The sequence below is a fragment of the Chenopodium album genome, chromosome 8 (assembly GCF_948465745.1).
Source record: "Chenopodium album chromosome 8, dcCheAlbu1.1, whole genome shotgun sequence".
Taxonomy (NCBI): domain Eukaryota; kingdom Viridiplantae; phylum Streptophyta; class Magnoliopsida; order Caryophyllales; family Amaranthaceae; genus Chenopodium; species Chenopodium album.
Genome location: NC_137841.1, coordinates 6656018 through 6673711, shown reverse-complemented (window position 1 = coordinate 6673711; position 17694 = coordinate 6656018). Strand labels below are relative to the sequence as shown.

General features: G+C 34.8%; 1 protein-coding gene across 2 annotated transcripts; it reads left to right on the top strand.

Moving 5' to 3' along the window:
• Positions 1 to 317: 317 nt before the first annotated feature.
• LOC145641677 (protein LNK2-like) lies at positions 318 to 17250 on the top strand. Of its 2 annotated transcripts, XR_014115491.1 has the most exons (10): positions 318 to 563; positions 6140 to 6431; positions 7023 to 7158; positions 9089 to 9401; positions 9498 to 9584; positions 12960 to 13676; positions 14484 to 14635; positions 16294 to 16683; positions 16781 to 16968; positions 17051 to 17250. XR_014115491.1 is itself a non-coding variant. In XM_081692584.1 (9 exons), exons 1-8 carry the CDS (start codon positions 540 to 542, stop codon positions 16640 to 16642), a joined length of 2070 nt encoding a protein of 689 aa, XP_081548710.1. In that variant the 5' UTR covers positions 318 to 539; the 3' UTR covers positions 16643 to 16683; positions 16781 to 17065. The 2 variants fall into 2 exon arrangements, 1 of the variants encoding a protein (XP_081548710.1); XM_081692584.1 differs by having other exon boundaries at positions 16781 to 17065.
• The last annotated feature ends 444 nt before the right edge of the window (positions 17251 to 17694 follow it).

The window sequence follows — 17694 nt, the reverse complement described above, 5'->3', positions numbered from 1 at the left end:
ACTACTCCCGCGTTTACTAGTGGCAAAAAAAATGGTAGAAGATATAGACGAACAAATCTGACGTGTAAACGGAGAAAATCAAAATCTAGTAAACGAGAATATACACGTCAAAAAATAGCAATATAGAATTGGAACCCACAAATATTAAAATACTTGGGCACTATTGCCCAACCAATGAAAGGCAAGGAATAGATCTCTAGAAACCTCCTCTAAACCACTAATTTAGATACTCTCTCTCTCTCCTCCGCCAAACTTCCCTTACACGTGTCAATCAATCACTTTCTCTCTCTAATACTCGAATACAATCACACAAACTTCCAGTTTTTCTCTTTCTTTCTCTCTCTTATTTTCTGCCTGACGTTTGTCGGAACAACTTGTTCTTCTGCTTAATTAGGTTTCGTTTTTGCAATTTGCGCCATTTTTTTGTGGCTCTCAATTTTCTGCTGAAATTCTGTTGATCTGAGGTTGAATTTGGAGTAATGGTGAATTTGTTTTGAGCTGATTGTCAAGAGGATGGGTTAAGCTTTCATATTCTGAAGATGTTTGATTGGGACGACCAAGAGGTATTTTTTTTATTTTTTTTAGTTCTAATTTTACGAATTTAAGTTGTATTTTCTATTTTATTTTTGATTTTTTTTGAGAAAAATATACTCCGTATTATTTTTTATTTTGGATTGTTTGTTGTGAAATTGAATGTGAAATTTAGTCGAGAATTTGGCGGAATTTCTGTGGATTTTGGTTAAATTTTGTTTTTTTTTTTTTTGAGGAAATGGTTAAATTTTGTTGAGCTGAGCGTATTCTTGCTGATTTTTCAATTTTTATTAAAATAAAATAATTGAATTTGTTGATTTATATGTGAACTTTACGCGAAAAAAGTGCCAGAAATTTCTGTGGATTTTTTTTTAGAAATTTACGGATTACTACGATTTTTTTTTTTTTAAATAATAATTTCATGTAATTTGCGGAATCACATATGAATTTTACACAAAAAATTGGCGAAATTTCTGTGGAATTTGATTAAGTTTTGTTGACAGAGTATATCTGTTAATAATTGAATTAAATTTAGTAACTCTGAGTATCTAGAATCTAGCTATGAATTTATTATTAACTATAGATTAATGAGAATTGTTAAAAATTAGGTACGAGAATCACACTACATGTTACATACTTACATTTACTGTTTAACTTTTTGAGGTGATGTTCAGTAAAATGAGGAAATTCAAGAGAGAGTTTAAGGAATTGCTGGATATTGCATAAAATTGTTTGAAGTATGGAGTAGCAATTTCTTGATTGTGATGATATAAATTCTAATTTGTGTTAAATTTTATTATTTGTGGATTTTAAATTAGTTTAGCATTATCAGGAATTCTCATAGATTCACATGCTTATGATTTGTAAGTAGGTAATCTAATATGTCCTGTTTTGATATTCCATGATTTTGGGCTATGACCATTGTGAATAGATTCTGGCTAAGGAAAGTGTGGCAACTAGATTTGCTGTTGTCTGAAATCTGACTATGAAAATACGAACTAGCTAAAACACCATAAGTGAAAAGAACATTTGCATATTTTTGGCGAACATATAAAATGTCATATATGTATTGCATTATGTGAGAAGATCTACACATAGATTGGGCTGTGACTCAGGCAGGCCCGGCCTGGCCCTAAAGTTACAGGCCATGTTGTGTCACAATCTTCAAACGGCCAGCCCTGGTACGGCCTGCCCACTGTGTTTGTTCGTGCCGCACATTTGCTTTTCTAAAAGATTATGGTTGAGGAATGAGGAATGAGGCATGACACTCACACACTGCCTGACATGCACACTTATACAACAAAAAGATACAATCTTTCATCAGTAGCTGGTGTTCAATCTTATTATCTCTTCTTCAAACTTTTTTAACCTTCTCCACTTTCTAGCATGAGGAACAGCTAAAAACTTTTATTGCCTTGGGCACTTAGATCTTCATATTCTGCCTATAGGTCTTTCCTGAAAAAGCAAACTCTTCGTGTCATTCTAAGATCAACTTCATTATGGATAATGGATTTGTTCTCAGAATATTTTGATCCTCAAATTGGGAGTCACTGAAGTTTGAACTTGCTAAATATGAATAAGGTTTTTTTTTTTTTTTTTTTTTTTTTTTTTTTTTTTTTTTCCCTTTTTTTTTTGTCTTGAAGTAAAGGTTCTTAATTAAGAAGCAGTAAATTCAGTTGCTGCAAGTCCATTCATAGGATTTAGACTGAGATGCACTTCAACTTTGGCCCAACTATCTGGCTTTTAGTTTGGGCAACTGCATATTTGGCTATGGTTATATTTCTAGACTTTTAAAATAAGTGTTTGTATACCCGGCAGAACTTTTAGCCAAGACAATTTTTTTATGGAAGCTTCCTAGCAATTGGACCGCCTTCCCATGGAAGGCTAGCAATGACTTCTTCTTTTTCTTGAACGCCTTAATCACCATAAGTGAGGTATGCTACATGGACAAACATGAGGACTTCCCAGAAGGTCAGGACTTAGGAGGTCACCCATCCTAGTACTACTCTCAATCATTGTGGCTCATGTCAAGCGATGTGACAAAGTTTTACACTGACTGCCATTAGCCTATCGTAACCCTCTTCCTTTATCCAAGCTTGGGACTGGCAATGGAAAACCCATTGGCGTAGTTTACGACTTCATCCTCTGTTTTTGAAATATCTAAAGGAGATTCAGGGCTAATGTAAGATTATGATGATTCTCCCTCCAGCCAAAAAAAAAAAAGTAAAAAAATAAAATAAAATTGTTGTTCTGATTCCTTTTGATTCAGATTATAGGTCCTACAATACTATTGTAACATTGAATGTCATTTGTTAACATCAAATAAATAAAATTGGCTATATTACTATATCAATTCCATATTGAATGTCACTTCACAATACCATCACAACTCTAATATTATTCAGCTTTTTATCACACTTTAAAGATAATCAAGTACTTGGGGAGTATTAAACAGGCCATAGAATTGGATCAGCATGTATTTATACTACCTCTGTTTCAATTTATTTGCAACGATGTGACATTCACCAACATCTAGGAAAAATCTATTTGTGAGTGGTTAATGGCAGGAGAAAATAAAGTTGCATGTGATGAGGAGAGAGATTGTGAAATGACAAGTAAAAAGGAAAGAAAACATTTGTTGCAAATAATTTGTAGTATCTATTTGTAGTAAATGTTGCAAATAAATTGAAACGAAGGTAGTATAATAATTATCCGCTTTCATTAATTTGCATTAATTTCGTGGGTTAAAAGCTTAGCCAACTAAATAGTTTCCATAATTTATGCTATATGTAAATATCAGATTGTTTGTTGAAATCGAAGAAGAAATGCTTCTCTTCACATCAAACTATCAAGTTAAATTTCAAAAGCATTATAGTTGGATATGTTTGATCTTTTTGCTTGCATTTGGTAATCCTGCAAGTCTGCTACTATTGTTACGCTTGGAATATTGTGGCTTACCTTTGAAATTAAGTGGGACGTGTTTTGTTATATCTTGCTAAGTTTATTGGGGAAAAAAAACCCAAATAGAAAAGATATTTCAAACTTGCACATTTCAGCTCATTTTAAGCCTTTTTATTTACCTTACAGAGATATACATTGATTGGTTTTTGTGTATTTTAATTACACTTGCCAACCAATCTACCACTGTCCTTTTAAAGCACTACGAAAAAAAACTATATATGATCAAAGTGAAGTGCATATGAAAATTCCACTTTGAAATGATGACACTTCTTGTGGAATAGAGTTTTTGTAGCTTGCCTATACTTCATGTCATGCAGTAGGCTTGTGTCTAGTAAAGTAATGAATGGCCACAAGCCACGAGCCTGTGCAATAAAACCCTCTCTCCCTCCTCTTGCTTAAGTTGAGTAGCTCTGTAGTCTGCAAATTCCTAGTCCCCTCCAATGTTGTACACCCTGAATTACTCCCTGATGAAATTTTTACTGTACTTTTAAAGAAAATTACACTGTATATCCCTGGCTATGGCTTGTAGTGTGTGGCATAAGTTGATTAAGAGTCAGAATCCATCGTATATAATATCTAACAAGTTTAGATGGTCTTTTAAATCTAATGAACTGAAGTAAAATATAATAAATCAAATAACATGATTTATCCATCCCCTAATGTCTCTCAAAAACTCATTTTCTCTTTGACTCAAAGAAAGCATTCTTTGCAGCCGTAGGTTGTCTTACAACCCCCTGTTTAGTTATAGTGCTATCATATTATACATGTGCCTCATGCATATTGATAATGCCCCTGTGGTTTATGTCTATTTAAGCAAACACTTGGACAGTTGGTGATGGGAAAAAAATGCCACCTATCGATTCATATCAACATAAAGCATAGGTTTCAAGGATGCTCGTGTATCAGTTAGACTCTGGGACATATACTCTTAGCTATGTTTCTTGCCATTTTTAAAAACTGTTTAGAATATGGGGTTATGTACTGTGGCCATAGATTTTTGTTATAGAAATCTGTTGTATAGGTCTTCATGTTGCTACTATCACATGTTCTTTAAGTTATTACTCATTCAATATAAGCTCTTGAAGGTATGTTTTCTCTTTTTATTTTTCTCGTCAGTTGTGGGCCTGTGAGGCTTAAGCAGGGTAGGGGAGCAGCCATGCTAATTTTCCTTCCCTTTCTGTAATAATCTCTCTTTATAACTTCATGCCCTGTCACAGTTTATGTTATTGTTCTTTGTAGTTTTCATCACAAATTCACAACTTGGATGGGTGGATTGGGTGCTTTGTTTAGGGTCTTGTCTTATTGTTCTTTCTAACAATTCTTTAGTTGGATCGATGGCTACAGTGCTGTCCTTTGCACCTCCATTGTCTATAGATTTGTTTTCTTGGCATTGTGGGCCTTGTCGGATTTGTTTTCTGATTTGATAGTCAGCATGTTCCTTAGGTAGAGAATTATTTTACTTCATAATGTTTTCTTCCATATTTAAGGACTCTATTTTCTTTCTTGATACAAAGATGACTACTCATCCAGTGAAGCTCTTGAGTATTTGGCATGTGCCTTAGTGTCTTTTCACTCTCTGTTCTCTGTCATCATAAAAAGAGTGTGGTAGTGACCAAAATAAAAAGATAACCTTATGCCTCCAAGGTTTAATGGGTGTTGTGGTATTTGTATATGGAGTACTCAATAGTCAATAATCATTATCTCGGTTATCGTTATTCATTACTTGTTTTTAATGAATGAGTTCATGTATGGAACTTTAGTTACCTTACAGCTAAAATAAAAAAAAAAATCTCTCCATTACCAAATCACTTTACATGACATAAAGCTTTTTTGAATGGTGGAGTTGAACTTTCAAAGGACAATGACTATACCAAATAGGCAAATAACATGTTAGTAGAGTACTCATAGAGTCGCTTGTTTTCATTAATCTCATGATGATACCTATTTGTTGGGAATCTAAAGTCATATGACATTTTTTCTGGAGGGCTTGTGAGGATAATATTAGCAATATATTGTTTTTGAGCATTTGGTAAGATTGTTATATGAACTTTGTGTGGAAACCAATGTTTAAATGTAAGGAATGAGAGGTTGGCACAATGATTACACTTGCAATCAATGAAACTATATGAAACTTTCAAGGTACTTTCTGATTTCTGAGAAGTTCATTATCAGAGATGTCAATGATTAACAATTCTTTGTCTTTGGAACTTTTTGAACTTGGCTCATTAATCTGATTGTGCAAGGTGAATTGGAACTCTTGGAAGTAACCTCATTGTTATGGGTTGAGATTGCTAATCTGACTCTCATTACTTCAGTTGTCGCCCATCAAAAATAATTTCATAAAATTAATTAGTGTTGATGCATATGATGCTGATGCTGATGCTGTACGTTAAGGAATTTCTTAAAAATTTGCAACATGTCTACGAGTCTACTAAAAGGAAACACCATAATCGGATTATTCAAAATACTAGGCACAATCTGTTTTTGTACATTAATTTTGTTAAGCAAGGAATAGAAAGTTTTCTTCATCATGATATGATTAAGCTTTCTCTTTTCAGTTATGGATTGAAATTGCTGCTGTAAGCTATCGTTTTCTTTTCTCCAATTAATGCTGTAGGACTAATTGATTGCTCTAATGTATTTTCAGCTTGCAAATATTATATGGGGTGAAGGTAGGGAAGCTGATGATCACATTGTGCCTTATCCAGAAGATATTGAGAAAAAAGTTTTGTCAGATTCTGGTGATAATGACCAAAAAACATTGATTGAGAAGAATTCTAAAAGTGAGGCTGTTGAAAAAAACGCATCTACCTCTAAGTTGTTTATAGACGGATGTAAAAGAGATAAGAATGATGGTTTGTCTGCTTCAGGAGATGTTGTGGATTCTCAACTCGACTTGCCTTCATTCAGTGCTTCAAAATCTGATGACAGTGGTATAGGTATTGATGTATTATAGTATTTCATCAGTAGTACTGTGATAGTGGTAGGGATGACAACAGAGTGGATGATAATGCATTTTACCCTGTGTTATGTGTACACATTAGATATTAACCTTCTCAAAAATCCATACAGGAAGTGAGTTATAAAAGCCTTTGATAAATAAGATGGAATTGCTTGGTTGGAAATGTTAGGTCCATTAGGGCTATCATCTCTTCAACCCTTGGGTAATTTTTTATGTATGTAATGACACTATGAGGTTGCTGGTTTGACAAGATTTACTAATTAATTTTGTATCTGAAAATTCTATTGTCCTATGAAGTAAGAAACTTGAGTACTTAGGCACTTGTAAAAAAAAAAATTATTCCATGAGCCAATGCCAGGTGTCTTCTTGTGATAAAAAATTTCCTGACACTTGGTACTTTCTTAATATACCTCTGCTAATTTATTATTCATAGTATCTTAGTTTAAACTTTATTTTTAATGTCACCCCTTTGCCATCCCTTAAAACAGAAATTGTGCTGATCTTAGCTTTCCCAAATTTACTTTAATACACTATCTCTGATTATAGAAAATTAATATTTTCCTTGTAGTTGGAGCTAAGAATATTCAGCTAGGTGGTGTTCCTCAAAGCTCCCAAATTCATCACGAGGACAAAGAGCTTGGTGATCTTGTAGGCAACAGTTGGGCAAGCATTGGGAGTTTTGATGATCTTGATAGGATATTCAGGTAATAAAAAATGTCCTTGCTCCTGCTGGATTTTGGTCGTACGTATGTATGCATGTCTATGATGATCTAGATTGTCCTTGTTCTATGGGAAAACTCAATCTAAATTACTTACCCAGTTTACAAGTCTAGTCTTTGTATGTGTGCTGTGTGCATGTCTTCATGCTGTTCTATATATGAAAGAAACACTAAACTAATTTAGAGACGATTTGTGATATAGAAGACAATCATCTACTTATGTGCAAAACAAACAATCAATCAATCAGCCTTAATCCCATAAGTGGGGTCAGCTAACATGAAGCAAAATTGATTACTCCGTGTAGCCAACTTATGTGCAAAACAATTCTGAAAAATTTGTTCAACAAAGTTTAACATTCGCATTGAAATGAGGTATCTGATCTTCCTGAAGATAATCGGTAAAGATCTAATAATTTCAAGATTATATTTTGTTGTCCAATATTCTTTTTGTTTGAACTCACTCATTCACTATTTGAATACTTTTTTTTTTTTCATATATAGTAAAGACAATATGGATCCCACGGTCATAGTATTAAGGGCTTTTACATCTAAAACCACCCAAAGCAGTACCACTATTCCCAAAACCAATTCGAAGTGAAAAGCATTACTCTATTGTCCCCAAATAAAAGTCCCATTTGCCTATTGCACGCATTTTTAGGAAAGTTAATAAAATAATAAGATATATTGGGGTTTGGTTATTAAAGGTGAATAAAAAATACGAGATAGGGGGTCTGATTTATTAAAAGTGAATACAAAAAAGAAGTTAATGGGGTTTGGTTGATTAAAGTAAGAAAAATCAGAAAATAAACTAGATAAAGGTAAAAATATGAAATGATACTTTTATTTAGGGATAAGATTTTTTTAGTGAAATGGAATTCTCAATTGGTGATAGAGGAGGTATAACATCATCCCATAGTTCCTAATTATACTCTCATAGCTCCCCATTATCCCTAATAATCCGAATTGGCTTTTAAACTATACATAGTACTAATTAACCCCCATTATCCCTTAATCTTGACCAATTGCATGCTCTACCATGCCTTAATTTAATCCCTATTATTTACAAGCACCACATAGCCCCCACTCACTTCAAAACCACATTATTGTTTCCTTCACCTACTTGCCAACTATACCATTGACCTCACCCCTCTTCACTACCCTTTCATTCACCCTTTGCAAAATTCCAACACGCTACCTCACTCTAACTGCTCGCAACTCCACGTCATAATTGCCCAATTCCAACATCTCAAATTCGCTTACCAACACCACCTTACAATAATCCAACTAAAATGTGGAGTTACATGTGACCTCTTCTATATATGGCTTTTAGATTGGTGGATAAATAGAGTCATCCTTAAGGTACATAGATGCCATGGAAAAGGCTAAGGTGTTCATTATTCAATAGCCTAACAGCTTTGGAAATAAAGATTGTTGTCAGAAATAACTTGACTACATTGTTGTAAAGTGGGACTATGAAGTGTAGCAACTTCACCAACCTTTGCATGCAGCGAAACTCTACTCTTATGGTCTTAAGCTTAGGATTAGGCATATGTATAGGTAATACTAGCTATTAAGCTGGCCGGTGGGAGTTAGAAAAGGATAGATTTTAACATTGGGTTAGATAGTTTGGGAATGTTTAGTACAGAGCATCAGGGACCTAATAATTTGCTGTAGCACGCCCCAAATTAAGGCTTCTTCTCTTTATTTGTTTTTATAGTCATTTGCACTTATTTGGTTTTACCTTCCATGTGGGCATGACATTTTGTTCTTGACTTATGCTTATGCATTCATTCTTTTGTATAACAAAATTTGAAGCCCTTTCTGATTAAATCTTTATGGTGGAGAAAACAAAATTCTGAAATTTTGTGATAAATATCCATCTAACAAAGTATTCTCACAAGTGATGATATTGCAGCAACGATGACATAGATGGAAGCACAAGTCTTGGAAGCACAGATGAACTATGGCCATCACCTAAGGGTCTCTTTAGTGGGGCAGCTAAATCCTCATCTGCAGCTCTACGCTCGACACATTGGGAATTCGGGGCATTAGGAAGTGCCTCTACTAATATTGAAATAAATTCAGAATATTTGCACAATGAAGACTCCTCTGTAACAACTGGCTGCCAAAAGGCCGGCAGCATCTCACCTTGCCCTCGACGAACCATCGACGGACATGTGGAACATAAAGATTATGCTGTGGATACTTCTGGCTTGGTTGAGGAAAAGGTACAACCCGTTATTAGTGTCCAAATGATTGTAATTATTCTTTACATTCCACAAGGTTTATTTTAGAATGCTGTAATTGGTCACTATACTATACAGATAGGTTTGGGCATCAATCTAAAGACACCAATTGACTCTCATACTGCTGCTGAAAATATTGCATCTCCAAACAAGCCCACAGTGAAGGTAAAACATTTTCTTACTGAAGAATTCATATACAGAGTACGTTTTTCTTTATTGTATGCTTTTGTGCTGAATTTGTGCCAAATGAGTGTAAAGAAATGACATTTAATGGATTTTGGCCATTCACCCTAGTTAGATATGTTACAACTTACAACATTGAGGTTGAGATGGTAAACACTGTAAAAGCTGCATGAAGTGAAATACTATGATTGGTCAGAATGTCTAATATGTATTGGTCCTGCACACGAACCAATTAACACCAACTAGATCAATTGTTGTCTAATACGAAGTATGTCTGTAACTCTTATTCTATTCAAAACCATATCTCAGTTTTTCCTCAAAAAAAAAAAAAAAACATATCTCAGCTGCATGAGATGAAATACCATAATGGATTTAGAAAAACGTTTACCCTGCAAAGAAATCAAGTAACTCCAATGGGTTTTGTCATTTTCTTAATAGTCTAAATCTGTCAATAATATTCTAAAGTCAAAACCAGATCTTAGGTGAAGGATTTCCCCTAAATAAGAAATTTCATATGTAGTTGGTTAGAGCAGATAGGTGGTAGAGAAATGGTGATTGTTACATTGACGCAAATTTCACATTTCCAATCAAACTGCCAAACACTTGCAGGGGTTGGTGATGCTTTAGGATGCTTGTAGGGACTGGTATAGAGGGTGATATGTCAAGCCAAGTTATTTTCGTTTATATGACTCCCAATATCATTGTCGAAAATCTGAATGTCATGAGGAGTCCAGGGAGCCAAAGAAAATGGTTGAGACTTTTTATTCTATTGTTGGTAAAAGAGACAGTTAAAATCCACAGACATCCCTTTACACCCTGAGTCTTGGTCCTAGTATTATGATAATTTTTGTAATTGGCATCATTGTTTTACTTTTAAGGTTAAAGAAAGGACTATGCATTTTTTTTCCCACTCATATCTTCTTAGACTATTTCATTTGAAATTTGAGGATAGTTTACAAAATTCAAAGTGGTCTTTTTGTTGGAGGAGCTTCACTTTGTGGAAATTTATGAAAATCATCAGTAGCTTGTTCTTTGTCTAGTATTGTGAAATGGATTTGGTAATTTATACCTGTTGAGGCTGTCTTGCCTTTCCAATAACATCTTTGTTTTCTTGTTGGCAGACTAATGTCTTTATTGTCCGGGACAGTTAATGAGGGAAATAAACGAGGTAACCCTGAACTTATGGTGTTTTTTCCAAAATAACCCTGATTTATTGGGAGTTTCCTAAACGACTCAAGTGCCAAAGTCTGTTCCACAGTAATCTTACTTGTAATGGAATTATAGTTTTGTTAATGGAGTATGGTTTGACGTTGATATGATTTGTCATAAAGTCCCACTTATAATGATTTCTAATCTTTTCTATGTTTGAAACATAATTCTCTTACAATTAAGATTCTTTGGGAGAGATTTTGGCACTTTAGGATTATTTTAGAAAAACACCCAGGGTTTATTCAACCATTAGGAGTTACCTTGAATAATTTCCTTACAACAACAACAACAACAACAACAACAAAGCCTTAGTCCCAAAATGATTTGGGGTTGTCTAACATGAAGCGTCATAAGGAATCATCCGACAAAGAAAAAAAGACATAACAAGATGACCAATTGAAATAATTTGATAAAAAATTGTGTTAAGAAAAAGAAAGAGCATCCAAGTAAAATTTAAGAGAGTTTTATAAGAAGAGTACCAAAAATAAAATTGAAGAAGTTTTAAAGGAGTGGTAAAAACGTGTGAGTAAAAACTAAAAGACACAATGGTTTGAGAAAACTTAAGCAAAGGAATCAACAAAGTTGTAAAACACGAATTGAGTAAAATCAAACAAGAATATACTAAGATAACATAAACAAAAGTATATATTAATCGTGACACGTCGTTGACATGCATTTTCTCATGTTTCCTCAATCCCCAAAGCCCTCAAGTCACTCTCTACACCCTCTTCCATGTTTTTTTTAGGTTTTTCCTTCCCCTACCCCTTGCAATTCCAACCCTTTGCATCTCTTTGAGTCTTCTTACTAGAACCTCACTTGGTCTCCTTCTTAGACCAAACCACCTTAAGCGATTCTCCCTCATCTTGTACTCAATCGATGTAACCCCTACTTTCTTCCTAACTATTTTAATCCTCAACCGATCTATTCTTGTATGGCCACATATCCATCTCAACATACACATCTCCGCCACATTCATCTTATGCACGTGGCAATGGTTTACGACCAACTTATTGTACCGTATAACAAAGCAAGCCTTATTGCCTTTTGATAGAATATACCCATCTAAGAGGTAAGCAGGGATCACATGAAAACCATGTCTCACATTTCCAACCAACCCGCTTTGATCCTATGAGCTACATCTACATCCAATTTCCCATTCTTTTGAATTATAGATTCCTGAGGAAGACCTCAGAAACTTGGACAATCTTCCCATCCACCTTGAATCATTTTCTTACAAGTAAAACACAACATAAAAATATTATTTTAATCAAGCAAGAAATTACTTAAACCTCTCCTGATCAATTTATGGGTTAGATTTGGAAAGGAAAAATATTATGACTAACAACTTACAATAGGTCTGGCATGATGAGCCAAATGAATTGTATAATCTACCATTTTGTTAGTCATACCCTATAGGTAATAGAATTGATTATTTTAAAATTGCTGACAATTTGAGAAAGAATTATATCAATTTTCCAATACATAGAGTGAATCTTTATAGGAGAATGACGCACAAGTTGTATCTTCCTTTGATGATGAGACTCTGTATATTTATATGTATATCTCTGGATTTTAAATCCCTAAGAGAAGACTCTGATACTTTGTTTGGATAGCAAAAAAAGAAGGAAAGGAAGGGGAGGGAAAAAGGAGGAAGGGAAAAGAAAAGAAAGGGAGGGGGAGGTGAGCTCCATTTTCCCTCCAAATCTCTCTAATATTGGAGGGATTATGCTTATTAAAGAGAGAGGGAAAATGGATCTCTCCCTCTCCTTCCCCTTCCTTCCCCCAATCCTTTATTCAAACAAGAGAATTTGTCCCCCTCCCTTTCTCTTCTCTTCTTTTCCTTCCATTTCTTTGTATCCAAACAAAGTGTAAAGCTTTTACTTAGTGAAATAGAGATAGAACTACTATGTTTGGCATCTAAATTCTTACATGACCTCTGACTATAAAACTAATAGAGAGATAAGTCTCATTAGTAACTTTACTTTCTGGAGTTTTAAACTGTGTTCCTTGAAATTTGTTGCAAGATGTATCCTCCTAAATGCTATCTTCAATATGTCATCATGATTACAATATATAAATTTCCTGACTGCATTAGGTAGGTTTAAGAAATCTGTCCTCTCCACTGATGTTTCTTTATCTTTCCTACAGGAAAAATGGTCTGAAACTCAGTCAAAATATGAGCTGGCAACTGATAGATTAACTGATTCCAGACTACTGCAGGATGTATATGACAATTGGCCATCATCTGCAACAAATGCTCCACAGTTCAGGCGCCAATGTGCTCCAAGTACAGTAGAAAATCATTCGGCCTCAGTCCCTGTTCAACATCAGTTGTCCCAGGAATTTAGGCCTTTTTCATACCAAAATTTCTCAACCCCATATGGTGCTCCTTATGCTTGTGGGAATTTCCGCAGTCATCCAGCCTTGCGCATGCTGAAACATACAGAAGATGAAAATCAGTCTATTCTGTCAAGTTCTGAAGTAAGTCCTAGAGATGTAATTAACAAACCTGTTCAGAGTCTTGGGACTACAACAACACACACGAAAATGACACCCCAAGAGAAGATTGAAAAACTGAGGCGGCGTCAGCAAATGCGAGCAATGCTTGCTATACAGAAACAACAGCAGCGGTTAGGTCAACAAGCTTCAAGTGGGGATTACTCCCGATCTCATAAGAGCTGCCTAGATGATCCTGTCCGTCATATGGAAAACTCTGACCTTGGAGTCGATGATATCTTAAACATTGTACCATGCTATGATCCTGGTTCCCCAAACAAAGGGGATGATTCTAGTATGATTTCCAACGTCGACGACTATTCAGCAGAGGACACAGTTCTCTACCAACTTCATGATGTTGTATCAAGAGTACGTCCATGTTATTCTCCCTTTGATTAAATTTGGTACTCCCTCCTTTTTTTTTTATAGGCTAGAGATGAGATTGCGCGGAGTTTTAGGATGTTTAAATAAAATAAGATGTTAGTAGGGTAGATAAGGTTATTATTTTATTGAAAAGCAAAGTGGTGTGAGAGGGAGTGGGGACCATTGGAGGAGTGAGAAATGATAAAATAAGAAAGAGTGGGGACATTAGTGGATAAAGATATATTATTAAATTGTAAGAGCTTCCCAAAAATAAAACTCTAGCTTATATAAAAAACGGACGAAAATAGTAACTCTAGCTTGTAAAAAAAAAAAAAAAAAGAGGGATTAGTTTTTTTGAGTAATCCCAAAATATGCTGGAAATTACACTGGACTCAATTATATGTTTTGTGCAAGTTATTCCCCCCCCCCCCCTCTTTTTGTATTTATATTATACTCCCTCCGTCCCATAATATAGTTCTTGTTTGTGTTTTTTCACGGTATTTAATAAATAGGAGGAGAAAGTGGATGAAGTACATTAATAAAAGTGAAAAGTACAATTATAAACAAAAATTAGAGATAGAAAGTGGGGATAAGTATAAGGCATGTGCAAAATTCAAGTGAGGCTATAATTGGTCTGTACATATTATCCAAAAATAGAAACGAGAACAACATTTTGGCACTCCAAAATAGGAAAACAGGAACTATATTATGGGACGGAGGGAGTAGTATTATGATAAAATGATGCAATTAATTGCATTTGATATCTGCGTAATGTGAAGTAAATCTGAAGAAAGCTCCCTTCTTATTATGCAGTTGGATATGAAGATAAGGTTGTGTATAAGAGATAGCTTATATCGATTGGCTCATAGTGCAACACAAAGACTCTGTGCTAGTGATACTAGCTGTAAAAAGAGCAGTACTTTTGAGCCTGATATTGCGAAGGAAGAGACAAGCAATCACGACAGGTTAGGAAGTTAATCCTATATGATTTTATTATTTTCTAATTGTTATATAGTTCATATTTATCGAAGCTATGGGAAATGGCTTCGTATTATTGAATTGTGCTTGAACTGGATAAGAAAAAGTATGCGGGATTTGTTACTCTATTTTTAAAGAATGAAAATGAAAAGAATGATTTGGAGCTCAAAGATGTCTGATTTGAACCTAGTTCAAACTATTTTCTCTTGCTAAAAGTTTAATAATGAATCAGGGAAATTTTGGTATTTCCATTGATCAAATCAACATAAAACTATGCTGATCATGCTGACACCCAAATACAAATAAGTTTAGGATGCTCAAAGGTGTATACCTAGGTTGCACAGATACGGATACGGGGACAAAAACGGGTACGGATACGAGTACGGGATACGGCAAAAACAAAATTTCAAAAAACTGGTACGGCTCAGATACGGCAAAAATATATATATGTAATCCATAAAAAAAAGTTTTTTAAAAAATAAATTAATCCATACAACACAACTTTAAAATTAGAATTTCCATTTCTATTAGACTTTTAAATTTATTAGACTTTAATTGGAAAGTACTCCATAATAAGCTATCTAACCAAATAAATAAATAAATAGTTACACTCTAAACTACCATCAGCACATAACTAAAAACTAGGCACTAAATATAAAATAAAAAGAAAAAGAAAAGATAAACAGCTGTAGATAGAGTAAAAACTAGGATTAATAATAAAAAGAAAAGATAATAAGGGCGGGTCCACCATTTTGTTTTAAAAATTATGTTAGCCGTCAATGACCTTCTTCCTTCTACTCACTTCTTTCTTCAATTTTCCTCCATTAATGGAATTTGAAGCTTTAATTAAATCTAAAAAACTTAAGAAGAAAAGAAAATTATTTCGCCTATAAAAACACGATCTAGATCGCGAACCAACAGGAACCTAACGCGCCGTCATCCCGCGTTTCGTGTATCAATGCTCCGGTCACCACCTTGAATTAGATCCGACTGTTGGAGAAACAAAATAAGAGTTCGAAAGTTTTAGGGATTTTGAGATTTGGGAAAAATCGGCAGTCAGGTAGGTAGATTATACTGATTAGGGTTTTTTTTTTTTTTTTTTAAAAAAAAAAATGGGTGGGTTTCATAGGAAACGTCAGAAATTGGGCTTTTTCGTACCTGATACGTTTCCGATCAAGATGCTAAACGTCCCCAATTTGCCTTGGCGTACCACTTTTGTAGGGGACGGTTTGGGGACGTATTCTAGGCGTACCCGTACCGTACCCGTCCCCGATACGTTTCGGGTACGGGAAACGTCACTCCATTGGCGTACCCGTGCATCATTAATATGTTTAGGATAAAATTTATTAAATATTCATATAATAGTCTATTCATATTGACAATGAAGGTAGTCCTTTTGGATCTCTCGATTCCTAGGTAAGTGGGGAACTTATACTAAAATATCATACTACCTCCGTTTCATTTTATTTGACACGATGTGACATTCACCAACATCTAGGTAAAATTTGTTTGTAGGTGGTAAAAATTGTTTTATTCAGAATTTATTGATATTATTGGAACAACTACTTTACTGTGATGTTTTTTTTTTTTTTGATGAATTAAATTTATTTTAACCCCATCCATATTTCTGTACGTGTAATTTCAGATTTGTTGGAAATGCAAATGTGGAGACTGAGACCAACCATATTGACCGAGCTGTGGCTCACTTGCTCTTTCATCGGCCTCTCAAGCTTTCAAGCAGGTATGCTGAGACACCAGAGTCATCCACGTCAACAAAAGTCTCAACTGAACCAGAACCACCTGCTCCAAGCAGCCAGCCAATTGGTTTGTTGCCCAAGAACTCTGAAAATGAATATATTCTCTCTCCACGTGGATCCAAAAGTCTTCATGACTTTGTGGATTCCAATGAGGGAGATGTCTCTAATGACGTTTCTCTAAACGAGATGAGCATCAATCCACAAATAAAACAAACAACAGCAGAGCATGCAGACTGAACTTTGTTGGCTATTGTTGAGATTTAATCAGGATGATAAGGGTAATTCCTTCCTTTATCTCTTAATGGTTAATAAATTTGCATTTGTAAGTTGATCTACCGGATTACTTGTAATTGGGTGGTTTTCTTTGTTTGTCAGCCAACTTGGTCATTGCAAGGCGCATGTCATGGAGGTTATAAATTCTTTGCTGCTGACAGACCCATCTGTCTAAGTAACTTAAGCCAGTATATCTACCTAGTCATCTCTATCTTTCAAAACATCATTATTGCCGATGATTGCTTGTGGGCATTGCTATGTTTCAAATGAAGCTACCTGACTTCATGGTAGTAAGTCCACGTTCCGTCTTGGTAATGATATGTATGATTTATATAGATTGTTGATACCTAATAAATTAGTTAAACTGCCCAGGTGGATTTTTCAGTATGATCTTAATCACCATTTAGGTTTATCATGGTACTCACTCAGTATGCTGTGAGGTACAGCCTTTCATGAGTTCCATCACAGAAGACTGACAAATATGCAAGTACTTTGCAAATGTCAGTTCTTATATCATACAAGATTATTGTACCTACTTCTTATCCCACCATAAAACTGAAGTTTCATAATAAGTGCACTGGTTGGGAAAGATGTCTTCTATGCTACCTTAGTCCTGTAATACCAAACAGTAACTAATGTCACCTTCGGCATTTCAATCAAACGGAATCCTCCTTCCCCCTTCCTCCCCAAAAAAGAGGTGCTATGTTACGTAGCCCTTAATAACTGCTAACATGTTTCCTTGTATACCCTTTTTCTTACTCTTCACCCACACCTTTCATAAAAATTGACCATGACTGGCAGCAATTGCAAGGTAATTATGTTAAATATTATCAGAAAAAAAATTTAAGATGTCTCCTGAATTTTGCTCAAATCCAAAATTCTTACCACTTCAAGCAAACTGTATTTGGCAAGTTTAGCCACCATTGTGAAAAGGATGGATTGTTAGGGAATAGTTGATTTTGGTGTCCTTAAGCTTGCAGTGAGGTTTCTTTGTTTTAAATTTGAGGTTTTCTCTT

Bases quoted from the DNA above. Each gene is read 5' to 3' on its own strand.
- LOC145641677 (XM_081692584.1), top strand. From the start codon at position 540: ATGTTTGATTGGGACGACCAAGAG. The intron at 7,159-9,088 runs GTAATAAAAAAT...ATGATATTGCAG, and splicing joins GATCTTGATAGGATATTCAG to CAACGATGACATAGATGGAA. The intron at 9,585-12,959 runs GTAAAACATTTT...TCTTTCCTACAG, and splicing joins CAAACAAGCCCACAGTGAAG to GAAAAATGGTCTGAAACTCA.